At 35.1% G+C, this 12912-nt stretch overlaps 1 protein-coding gene across 2 annotated transcripts in view; it reads right to left on the reverse strand.

Annotated features, from left to right (window-relative positions):
* CysRS (cysteine--tRNA ligase, cytoplasmic) overlaps positions 1 to 12912 on the reverse strand; it is a 340710-nt gene that overhangs the window by 299626 nt on the left and 28172 nt on the right. For both annotated transcript variants that reach the window (XM_090386775.1, XM_090386776.1), the window contains one exon: positions 2520 to 2608. In XM_090386775.1, coding sequence (XP_090242901.1) covers positions 2520 to 2608 — 89 coding nt within the window. The remainder of the gene's footprint in view (positions 1 to 2519; positions 2609 to 12912) is intronic.

Genomic DNA, 12912 nt, shown 5'->3' on the forward strand with positions numbered 1-12912 from the left:
CCTATTGCACTTACTTCTACTCTTTCTAAAATAATGGAGAATTCAATTAACTGCCAACTCATACTATAAACTATATCTATAAATCTTCCATCTGATCATCGATTGCCAGTATGGATTCCATCAGTATTGATCTACTCGTGATATTCTGGCTTATGTTATCCATCTATGAACAAATTCAATGGAAAAGTTTGGTGAAACAAGCACTTGCTCTTGACATTTCAAAGACTTTTGATCATGTTTGGCATAAAGGTCTTCTAAATAAGCTTCCATCTTATGGTTTGCCAAGTTAGGTATCCAGTTTTCTCTCTGACCGCTCACTGCGGGTGATGGTATATGCTCTGTCTTCTAACTTCTCCACTCATGCTGATGTTCCCCAAGGTTCAGTTCTTTCTCCTGCTCTTTTCCTCTTGTATATTAATGATCTTCTTCCACTGACCCGAAATCCTTTCCATAGTTTTGCTGATGCTAGCACATTGCATTCCAATTTCCAGTTTGAGAACATTCACTACTAATTTCTTAAATGCTGATCTCCAAGTGATTCTCCAATGGGGCAAAGATAACTTAGTTGATTTCAATCCTTTTTTGAACTCGGACCTGTCTTATATATTTTGAAAAAAAGATTCTTCTGCTCCTATGCTTACCTTCGATAACAATCAGATTTCTAGGCAAGATCATATATTTCTATTGGCGATTACCCTGATTTCTAATCTCTCTCTCTCTTGGCATAAGCACATTACAAATATTGCTTCCTTTGCATCTAAAAAACTGGATTTTCTCTTTTGCTCTCAGCATTACTTTTCTCCGAAACAGCTGTAAAGTCTCTCCACTCTCTGTTTCATAGACCTGTTTCTGCTGCATGCCTTTTCTATAGATACTTCCATGGGCACTGTACTTCTGAATTGGCTTCTATATTTTCCACTCTCTCTCTCTCAAAGCAGTCCGAACATATGCCGCAAATATCTTCTTTCATCTTCTCAACCCATGCATAGTACTAAGTACTATAGGTTCTAATACCTCTCATGCTTGTTGTTTTCATATAAAAAAAAATAATAATAATAACTTGAGTCGCAGATTATTCTTACAACCTCATACATGCACTATGCTCTATTCTCAAAGTGTCAACATTTTGAGTACTTGTCCTGAAAAAAATAAAACTCAGTACTGTATCACTAATACTATCTCTACAATAAACATTTAAAATAGTTTACTTGTTTTATGGAAAAGAAACAAAAATTATTATTTTTGCTTCTTTTCCATAAAATTTGGTTGTCTCCAGTGTGATGAAAAGTATTCAAGTGGAAGTGTATTAGCATCTTACCACATAAAACTCAATTTATCCCACAATAACATATATCTCACCACTAAACAAGTATTGTAACTAGCATAATAAGTTTTTAAAGTTGTTTGCTTCTTTTATGGAATGTGTGCTATCCATTAAAGACCTTATCAATCTCTTATTCTTGTCTACAATAGTCCATCTTACCTTATTATTGGTCAAGATTGATCTTATTGTCAGCATTATTACATAGTGCTGTTATTGGATATCCATTCCTGCTCCAAAGCACAGTGTAATAGTTAAAACTTACAGCACTAGGAATTATAAAAAAAAAAAAAAAAAAAAAAAAGAGATGCATATACAAGTTAGATAATGTATGCATTGCATTATATTATGTTACCTAACTGTAAAGAGATACAACATGAAACTTAGTGAAAGTAGGCTGCTGCAGGCTGATAACTATATAGGCAAAAGTGCTATTTTATGCCTCTTCTGGTTCTAAATATAGTTTTCCATATTTAGAAAGTTGTTTCTAATTCCATAAGGTGAAATCTCCATCCAGGTTATTAACTTTACTGTTCTATTTGTTTAATTATTAATGCTGCAATTGTATTATTTTCTATTACTTTAAAATTGAAATTTTCAATTTTATATTATGGGTTATGACTTTTGTGAGCTAAGCTAGAAACCTAAGAACTATTTAATTGTTACTATTAGAAAATGCATTCAGGTTGCAAACAGCTGTTACAAACAAGATTTTGTACATAGATGGAACATAAACCATTCATGAGCTCTAAGGTGGTAAGTTCATGCATCACAGAGAAAAGGCAAAGAAAATAACTATTTTGTGTAAAGACACGGAGCATACTCTGCTTTCAAACAAATTACATCAGTATTACACTACTTCAAATATGCTCTGAATAGCAAATTAAGTATTCTTAATAATAAATATAATAAAATTCAAGCCAGAATAAAATTTCAGTTTTTCAATGTGTAAGAATCTGTATGAGCATATAGCTCTTGCACACCTTCTGTTTAAACATATCCCATCTCTATATAAAGTCTCTCCTTTTAACAAATACTGATCATGCCGAGAAAAATTCACATATCTTAATTTTTTAAATTTGTTTGGTAAAAAAGAACAAATACACTATAAAACAATATTTAAAAATAAAACCATCAGTTTAACACCTTTCCTACTGAAATATATTAATTTTAAAATAAAATTTGTTTCTCCTTTTACCTGGCATGACCCATGTGAGAAGCATCGTATACAGTGGGCCCACAACTGTACCATAATACTTTCTTTCCAAACTGGGGAATGAATTCTTCCTATAAAATGAACACATTTTCAAGTTCAAATAAAGAATGTAGAAAAATAACTTCAAAAATTTTCTCTTAAATATTCACATGTATTTTTCTTTTTAATTAACAGATCAAAAATGCAGTTTAACTTTTTTGAAAACATTAATAGGTCTAAAACCTGTGGTAATGCTCGTGAAGAGGTTTTTTTTTTAATGCTATCAGAAATTAAGTTTGTATATGTTTATATACAAAGGATGTAGCACCTCATTACTATATGAGGTGCTACATCCATAATTTCAGAAAACAAGCAAAATAAAAGAAAAGATAGTTTTTCAAAAGGGCACTGATTTCTCTCTAATTGAGGAGGCCACTATCTCGGGCAGCCTCAGTACTAAATAAAACCAGAAATTGCAGAAATTTTCTAAAATATAAGTATAGTGCTTCTTATTCATAATGTGTTACCCCCCCCCTCTCCGTTTCAGATGTTCATTTCAGTACTATTTGGCACTGTAACAGTGGGATGCAGGCACCAAATTAGCAAAATGCTTGATGACCCAGTAACAATCAAAAGGCATCTCTCATCTCCTGCTGAGAAATATAATTTGAAAAATAAAATTGCAGAAGCATCTGGCCTATCAGTAAATGAAGGCTATTTCTCTAAGGGAGTTTAAATCCATATTTCAAGGATCAAGCAAAATGAATTAGTATCAGTACAGGCAAAATAATGCAGAGAGGCAAGCTCATACACCATCAGCCAAAAAAAAAAAATTACCCAATTTAAATAATAAGCCTGCTGAAATAAAAAAAACATGATGAAATATTTCATACCTTACAAGTTATCCCCTTCAAAATAATTGCATTGGGCTTACACACACAGTTCCATATGTTTCTTCCAAACATAGAAATGTTTCTGAAAGTCATCTTGTCTCAAATTTTCTGCAAAACATCTTTACAAACTTGAAGTCTTCTCATTCTTTGGTCTTTATTCAAAATTTTTGGCACCATCCTTGCACAGACTTTTCTCATGCCTAAATTTTCTGTTAAAATTTATCTGTTTCTTTGTCCATAGTGAGTTCTGAAGCAACGATTCTAATGTTTAAACACTGATCTTTCTAATCAATGTCCTTACCCGGTCTGCATTTTCATCAGTTTTCATGGATACTGGACAGCCTGATCATTCATTGTTTTCCACATTCTCTCTTCCTTATAAAAAATCTTTTATGCCATGCAAAACATGCAGCGCTTGACACAGCATCTTCTCCATAAACTTGACGTAACAAAACTAAAGAAAAAATAACTTTCAATTGTTGTTTTCTTCAGTTTTCTTAAAAATTTGAGGTTGGTTTGTTGTTCAATTCTTTTGTTCATTTTTCCAGCAAACAGCAAAAACACACATAGTAAAAACCAGTCTCACTGCAAAGCAAATGAGTGTGCTGGAAAGTGCCTTGGCAGACAACCAAAGAAAGGTTCAAGGTCAACTGCTTTGCCATTGTTTCATAAGTGGCACTTGGTGTGTAGTGGCTGAGCATGCAGTCTCATTATTTAATAGCTACACCTCTTATTTTTCCAATCCTATAAATTTATTCAAATCACCCACTTCCTCAACACTCTACTCTACTGTTTCACCCTTAATTGATATCTAAGTTTTATTAAGTTCATTACAGATGCAAACTGGTTAATATGAGCTTTTATTTAAAGACCATATTAACCAGTTTATGTTTGTTTCGTTAATACTGCTGCATTTCGTGTTATTAGTGGAGTCCCCCAGGGTTCTTTGACCATGAGATGTTGAGCCCACTGTTGTTTTGTATATTTATAAATGATATTGATAAAGGTATATCAGGCTTAATGTCCAAGTTTGCAGATGATACAAAGGTTTGCAGGGTTGTTAATGACAGTACACTGCAACAGGATCTAGAAAAGTTGGGCACATGGGCTGAGAAGTAAAGAATGAAAAAGACCTCTGAGTAATTGTACAGTCACATATCCGGTTTTCTGAGCAATGCAGAGAGGCTGCCAGAGCAGATTATGGGATATTATCAATGATATACAGGAATTTTGCTAGTAGGGAAAACAAGGTGATTATCCCTTTGTATACAGCAATGGTAAGGGTACAAGGCAATGAGTACTGCGTATAGGTCTGGGCCTCATTTTTAGGAAGGATGTAGAGTTGCTTGAGCGAGTACAGAGAAGGGCAACAAGATCGGTCAGGGGAATGAAGGGATTCTCTTACCAAGAAAGGCTTAATTTCTGCAAACTGCAGCGTTTGGAGACTAGGCACCTGCAAGGTGATCTGATTGAGGTGTATAAGGCCTTGAATGGGTTGAGAAGGCTCAATTCTGTTGGGATTCTTCCTCTTGCTCAGATTATGAACCTTAGGTTGCATAAATTCAAATTGAGGAAGGACAGTTGTAGAATAGATGTGCGGAAATTTGCCTTTAGACAGTGGGTGATTGATTGATGGAACAAATTTTCATCATTATGGAAATTCAAGGAGGAACTGGACAAACTTTTCAAGGATATGGATGTGTGAAATGGTTTTTTTTTTGCTTATGCAACAAAAGCTTGCTTTCTTGCATCATATGTCTCTACTACTACTCTGACCTACAATAAACAGTTTTAATGGTATTAACAGCATTTAATGTTATATAAATTTGGATTCTATACACTTTTATAAAGAACTGGCACAATAAACATTACATAATGAACAAGCATTGCATTTTATCCCAAGGTCAAAGAGGAAGTTATCCCCATGCCAGCGCCTCCGTAGCTAGGGGGTAGGAGCAACAGTGCGTAGCACATGCTTCTTGATTAGACTGGGGTTCGAGCCCGTGACCACCAAATACGGAGGATGCGGAAAAATCAGGGAATGACCACTGCATATCCCCAGAGCAATATGGCCTTAGTTGCTAATGCTCCTAAAAACCAAACAACATATCTCCATTCCTCCGTGTTTCTCTTTGACCATGAGATAAAATGCAACATTCATTCAAAATTATGGCAATTATGATTATGGCATTTTCAAAACCAATTATGAAATTATTTGATTATAAAAATGGAAAAAATAAAATAAAATAAAAGTTAAAAAATAAAATAAAATGAGTAAGAAAGTTTGAGCTTCTGCAGACTGCTCAGGACCAAGATATCGACGAGGAATATTACAACTTTCTGAAAGTGATAAAGCCCAAGAAACCTATAGGGAAACAGAAATCCAAAGAAGAAAAAATTAGTCAAGAAACACTTGTCATGATGAACCAAAGACGACAAATGAAGAGCAAGAAAAACACTGACAGGGAGAAAATTGAGTATACTGAGTTATGCAAAGCCATTAGAAAGAGACTCAGAGAGGACATAAGAAGATTTAACACAAGAAAAGTAGAACAAGCATTAAGGGAAAACAAAGGATTTAAATCAGCAGCCATGAGCAGTAATACAGAAAGAGAAATGATACTGAAACTGAAGAATAGCGATGGTGTACTTATAAACAGCAGAGAAGGCATAATTCAAATAGCAGAAGACTACTATAGAGAATTATACAAGGAGTGAGGGAATGATACCAGCAGTGGGGAAGATGGATTGCAAAGTAGCAACACATACGACATACCCGATATTCTTCCTGATGAAGTAGAACATGCATTGAAGAAAATGAAGAATCGGAAAGCCCCGGGGGAAGATGAAGTTACTGTAGAGTTGTTAAAATTGGGAGGAAGAGACATAACACAAAAACTGGTAAGGCTCTTCACAAAGTGCATTAGAAAAGGTGTGATGCCTAAGCAGTGGAATAATGCAATCATAGTTTTGCTGCATAAGAAAGGAGATAAATCAGAAATTGGAAATTATAGACCAATTAGCTTGTTATCCCATATCTACAAGTTGTTCACAAGGGTCATTACTAACAGATTAGAAAGAATACTTGATGAGAATCAACCGAAAGAGCAAGCTGGCTTTAGGACAGGATTCTCAACTATGGATCACCTTCACGTAATATCACAGCTAATGGAGAAAGCAAATGAATATAAAACACCATTATGCCTGGCATTTGTGGATTATGAAAAGGCATTTGACTCCATACAGCATAAGGCAATGTTTCGGGCACTGGAAAGACAAGGCATAGATACTCCATATATTATGATTTTGAAGAAAATATATGAGAGTGCTACATCCTTTATTAGACTAGACAAAGACAGTAGCAAATTTAAAATCGAGAAAGGAGTTCGACAAGGAGACACAATATCTCCGAAGCTGTTTACTGCTGCCCTTGAGGAAGCTTTCAGAAGATTAGACTGGTCGCAGAAAGGAGTCAATGTGAACGGAGAGTACCTAAACCATTTACGATTTCCAGATGACATTGTGGTCATAAGCCACGATCCCAAAGAATTAGAGGAAAATCTTAATCAGTTATGCACAGTTAGTAAGGATTTTGGACTAAAGATGAATATGGCTAAAACAAAAGTAATGATGAACAAGTATGCCACGGAAAGGGAAATAATGATTGAAGGAGCAGTAATTGAAAAGGTGGAGTCATATACTTATCTGGGACAAGTTATTAGCTGTAATAATGATAAATGGCTGGAAGTCAAGAGAAGAATAAATTTTGGATGGATAGCATTCAGGAAATATAGTCACATACTGAAGAGCAATATCCCAGTTTGTCTGAAACGTAAAATAATGAATCAATGTATACTCCCCGCCATGACTTATGGAAGTGAAACTTGGGCACTCACCAAAAGAATGGAAGAGAAGCTGAGAACTACACAGCGAAGAATGGAACGAATCATATTGGGAATCAGACTGTTAGATAAGAAAAGAAACACATGGATTAGGCAGCAAACTCAAGTAAAGGACATTCTTATCAAAACTAAAGAACTAAAATGGTCTTGGGCAGGACACATAGCTCGAAGACATGATGACAGATGGACTAAAAAAATAACAGAATGGTACCCAAGAGGAGCTAGAAGAAAACCTGGAAGACAAAGGCGGAGATGGATAGATGAAATTCATGAGTTTTCGAGTAGTAAATGGATGGCCAGTGCTCAAAACAGAAGGAACTGGAAAGTTGCTGGAGAGGCCTTCATCCTGCAGTGGATTGAAAATGGCTGATGATGAGTAAGAAAGGACAGTGGAGAAGTTTGAACTGATGCTATCAAAACTAAAGCTGAAGTCCTGCAGTATCTTACACTGCTGGGCTTAATATACTGCAGGATTGACAATTCTGTCCATACACAGCTTTCATTTCTTCATCAATTTCCTGAGCTTTCTTGCCCTGCAAATGCAGGAACTTGATTACTGTTCAATACTCCACTTTGTCAACCACAGCATCCTTCCTCAGATTCTGGGCTCCACCTCTAATGTGCGATCACCTATAGGAATGAAATTTTGCATGTTAGTTACTGAATATGTAGGTCAGGGAGTGAACTTTTTGATACCCTCTCGTATATAGTGATATTGAATAACTTAGAAATGGCATTTGGAAAGGCCAAGTCAAGTAAGATATGAATACAAAGAAAAGCAGTAGTTAAGTACAGGAGCAAAAGAATAGGAAGAAAGGGGCAGAAAGAAACTAAGAATATGGGTGTTGTAGTGGAATGCATTACTAAATTAATTTAGAAATTATAGCCAACTAGAACAAATTTAGTAGCACACACACCCTGAATGACACCCATGGTTGAATGATGTTGTATTGTAGAGCAGTGTTTCCCAAAGTGTGGTATGTGTACCCCGAGGGGTACACAAAAGGGTTGTAAAGAATACATGGCAGAATTATTTATTTTACTTTATTATAATTTTTTTAGCTGCAAAAAACAATTCATTAAAATTTAATACAGTGGATTCCACTAATAGGAATCGTTGGTTAAATGAACCAGCCGCCTTATCGAATCAAAACTTGAAAACCCAAACCTTTTATATGTTGCAGTGTGTACAACTCTTCTCTTGTGAGAATAACAATTTCAGTTTATTGAATCATAAAAGATGATAGGACTATATAAACTGTGATTTGTCGAGTTGTCTTTTTCTTCCTTTCATCTAATTTTATTGGACTGCACTGTCAAGTGATCTGGTTTGTTATTTTGATTTGCATCCTTATTAGCTCTCTCTCTCTCTCTCTCTCTCTCTCTCTCTCTCTCTCTCTCTCTCTCTCTCTCTCTCTCTCTCTCTCTCTCTCTCTCTCTCTCTCTCTCTCTCTCTGTGTGTGGAGGGGTTACATGTAGTGATCCAAGCAACGTTTTAATAGTCATCTGTGGGAAGTAATCACTTGATAATTATGATGTTTGTTTACTGATTGTTGTCAGTCTCCCTTTCTGCAAATGAATCTATTGTGTTGCATGCATGAATAGTAATTGAGTTAATTATAGAATGCCAGTGACAACAGTCTTTCCAAAAAGCCCACATTGTTAAATTTTGACTAATCCTTTATTACTCAGTGAATGCTAAAAGTTGTTGTGTAAAACGTTAAAAAAAAAATTCTTGGTATATAACAATTTAAATTTATTAAGTATTAAAAAGTGTGCTTTCTTCACTAGATAACACGTGTACTTTAATTTCAGACTGGTATGAATCCACCAAATATATATATCCACACTGTCCTATCAGAATGTTTGTACATTTTTATTATTACTTCAATTTTTTTAATTACTTCTATAGTATATACATATAACTTTCATTATATATATCAACAAATGAATATCATATAATGTATTGTATTTGCTCTAGCCCATATAAAACAGTATTAAAAAAAACTACTACTAAATTATTTAGTCTTACCAGCATATACCCTAGATTGGGTACGTTGGTAAAAAAAATTAAATTCTCAAAAGAAGTACATGATTATTGTAAGTTTGGGAAACACTGTTGTAGAGGAATGCATTCCTAAATTAATTTAGAAATTATAGCCAATTAGAACAAAATTACAGATAATTAGAGCAAACTTAGTGGCACCCCCCCCCCTAAATGGCATCCATGGATGAATTATGTGAAATAACACAATATATATATGGAACTAAAATCCTACTGAAACAGGACCATAATGTGAAACAGAAACAAATCAAAACAGACCAACCATTAAGCCCCATCTCATCTGAGCACTGCAAGGCCTACAATGGTTGTGGAACCACTGCATTTTGAACGTTAAACAAATCAAGGCATCAACACAACTGACAAATAATCAGTGAGCTGATACAATAATTTGCATAACAGTGGCCCTTAGGCAGTGAGAAAATAACATGTGCTGGCAGAAAGCACTCACAAAGCAAAGCCAAACTGGAAACCAAATTTTCCAGTTTGGCTTTGCAAGCTAAATAGTAAATAACCAGGATATAGATTATAGGCATTGTTAACATCCCAAGCCACCATTACCATTTAGTATCTATTTGTTTTGATTTGTTTTTGTTTCACATTATGATTTTTAGTTCCATATATTTAGTTCCATGCTGTAGTAATACAGTGGATTCCGGTTATTTGGGCCACCGGTTAATCGGGCCAGCCGTTTATTTGGGGCAAATCTTGAAAAACAGAACCCAATCAAGAAAATAGCCAGGGTTTACTTTGCTTAATTGAGACAACATGCCATTTAATTGGGGCAGGAGACCACAGCACTGGAGATTACCCTATGATTGTCTCCAACCGTACCACGTGGTTTGGTCGGATTTCTGGAGGTCACAACCATAAAACAATTAGCAGTCACCCATCTATTGGGCTTTTCTGTTAGTGCAATCTATCATAAATGGATAGTAAACTCAATCTTATTGAATTTGAGATAATACTGACAACTGGAATTCTGTGGGTTATTATGGTGAAATGCATTTACACTTCCATGAAATCTTCAATCATATAAAAAAATTAATTTTCAGAATCTTCTCTTCATTTCTATTTTTAAAACTTCGTAACTTGTTACTCCGTTCTCACATGCGCATATTGTATTACTTGCAATCTGTGTGTGTGTGCTGTGTTCTTTGTTATTGATTGCTTATCTTTTTTACTGTTTTAAATTTTAACCCCCACCCACAAATGTCAGTGAACAGAAATGTCAACTAGTTAGTATGTACATATTACAGTATGTATTAATTATTCCAATTATCACATATATTCTTCCGATTTTCACGTATCATTTAAATTTTTTAATTGGTAAGGTAATAAAGGGTAAATTTGTGCTTAATATATCTTTACTTTTATAGCTGTTGTTGTTGTTATTTGGTTTTTAGGAGCATTAGCAACTAAGGCCATATTGCTCCGGGATATACGGTGGTCATTCCCTGACCTTTCCGCATCCTCCGTATTTGGTGGTGACGGGCTCGAACCCCGGTCTAATCAAGAAGCATGTGCTACGCACTGCTGCTCCTTCCCACCTGGCTACGGAGGAGCCTACTTTTATAGCCTGTGGATAATATTCCTCCTATTTTCGCTAATTAGAATCGCTGTTTAATAAAATTAAAATACAGTTCACAAACGTGATCACAATGACTGGTGCTTACTACACATTGTATAGTCAATGGTACTTTACTATGGTGACTCCATCATAAAGTGATTTGATTGTACATTGAACCAATTGTAAAGCTGGGGGGGGGGTCCATTGTATTTTTAACTATTTACGTGAAACTTTGGATAATTGGGGCAGCCACTTAGTTGGGCCAAAATGCACTAGTCCCGATGTGTCCCAAATAACCAGAATCGACTGTATTTCACAATTTGACCAGGGGTGCCATTCAGGTGGCACCAATAAATTTGTTTTTAATTGGCTATAATTTCTAAATTAATTTAGGCACATTCTTCTACAATACCCCTCATTCTTAATTTACCTTTCTTCCCCCACCCCCATAGCCAGGTGGGAAGGAGCAGCAGTGCGTAGCACACGCTTCTTGATTAGACAGGGGTTCGAGCCCATCACCACCAAATACGGAGGATGCGGAAAGGTCAGGGAATGACCACCGCATATCCCGGAGCAATATGGCCTTAGTTGCTAATGCTCCTAAATAACAAACAACTTTCCCCCCCCCCACCATACTCTTTTCTTAGTGTGGTTAAGCAGTGTTTTTCTTTGTATCTTACTTGGCTTGGCCTTTCTGCATACTATTTCTAATTTAGTTCAATACTTTATTCAAACAACATGCAGTTGGTAAATGTTTTGCAGCTGCCAATGTTTGCTCTACTATATTTTCTTTATTTCTCATATTTCTTATATCCATTAAATTAAACTTTGCACACGTGCACGTGCATGTGTGTGTTAGAAGAGAAGGAAAGATTGACTGATGTTAACAAAACTAAAGCTGAAATTCTTATAATACCACTTGGCAAATCTTTATCAACATTACATCAGATCCCTCTGCTGTCATAATTTTTTTTTTTTTTTTTTTACTTTTGTTGTTTTTGATTTCATAACCAAATGATTATTCATTTGATTGTGGAAATCATTCAGTTTTGACCGTCACTATTCAAAATAGCAAATTATTATTATTTTTTTTTAAAATTTATTAATCACAAGTGATAACATTAATATTTATAGTTTAAATATATATTGATACATATTTTTATAGTTATATTTTTGTTATATTGGCAAATAAAAGAAATACAAAACATGGATTTGAGCAGAGCACATTGATATATTATGCCATTTATCATGTGAGAAGTCCCTGTATCGTTTTCAGTAGTGTCAAGGGCACAGTGGAAGCTTATTCTGACAATCAATCTGCTTAAGACAAATTTCCACAGCTGTTCTGCAACCATCCATCTATATTCAGTTTAAATTTACATTCTTTTGTGCATGTCCTCTGAGAAAGAGTAAAGATGCCATCAGCATTTAATTTATTCAACTCTTTTACAGCCTTAAACACTTCAATTAGTATAAGTGTTATTATTAGTAGTAGTATATTAGTATTAGTTTTGCATGATTTGGTGGACAAAGGTGTGAAAGTTGAATTGGGAATTCAGTATGATTGGTAGGATAAACCCTCTGCATAAGTCACAGGTGAATTGCAGTATTGAGTTATTATACTTGGGTCTCTGAAAGGGAATTTATATCCTGATCTGATATATATTATGACATTATTATGAACGAACTGGATGCAAAGACTAATTCTGATATAGTACAGGGTGGGCCAAAACATAGCTGACAACTTTAATCAAATACTAAGAAAATATACAAAGCCATAACGGTAAGAAATTGCCAAGTTCATCTATAAAGGTTCAATATGAACACCTTTTTGCCCTACAGGTACCTCAGATAATCTATTTCTTCCTTTACGAGCAGAATATCTTGGTGCACTTTGTTTATCGCCTGTGTGATGCACAACTGCAACACAGGAAAATTTCTAGTCACTGAAGGAATGTACACCTGATCC

The sequence above is a fragment of the Mastigoproctus giganteus genome, chromosome 12, assembly GCF_048544385.1.
Source record: "Mastigoproctus giganteus isolate SK-2022 chromosome 12, ASM4854438v1, whole genome shotgun sequence".
In the NCBI taxonomy this organism is placed as follows: Eukaryota; Metazoa; Arthropoda; class Arachnida; order Uropygi; family Thelyphonidae; genus Mastigoproctus; species Mastigoproctus giganteus.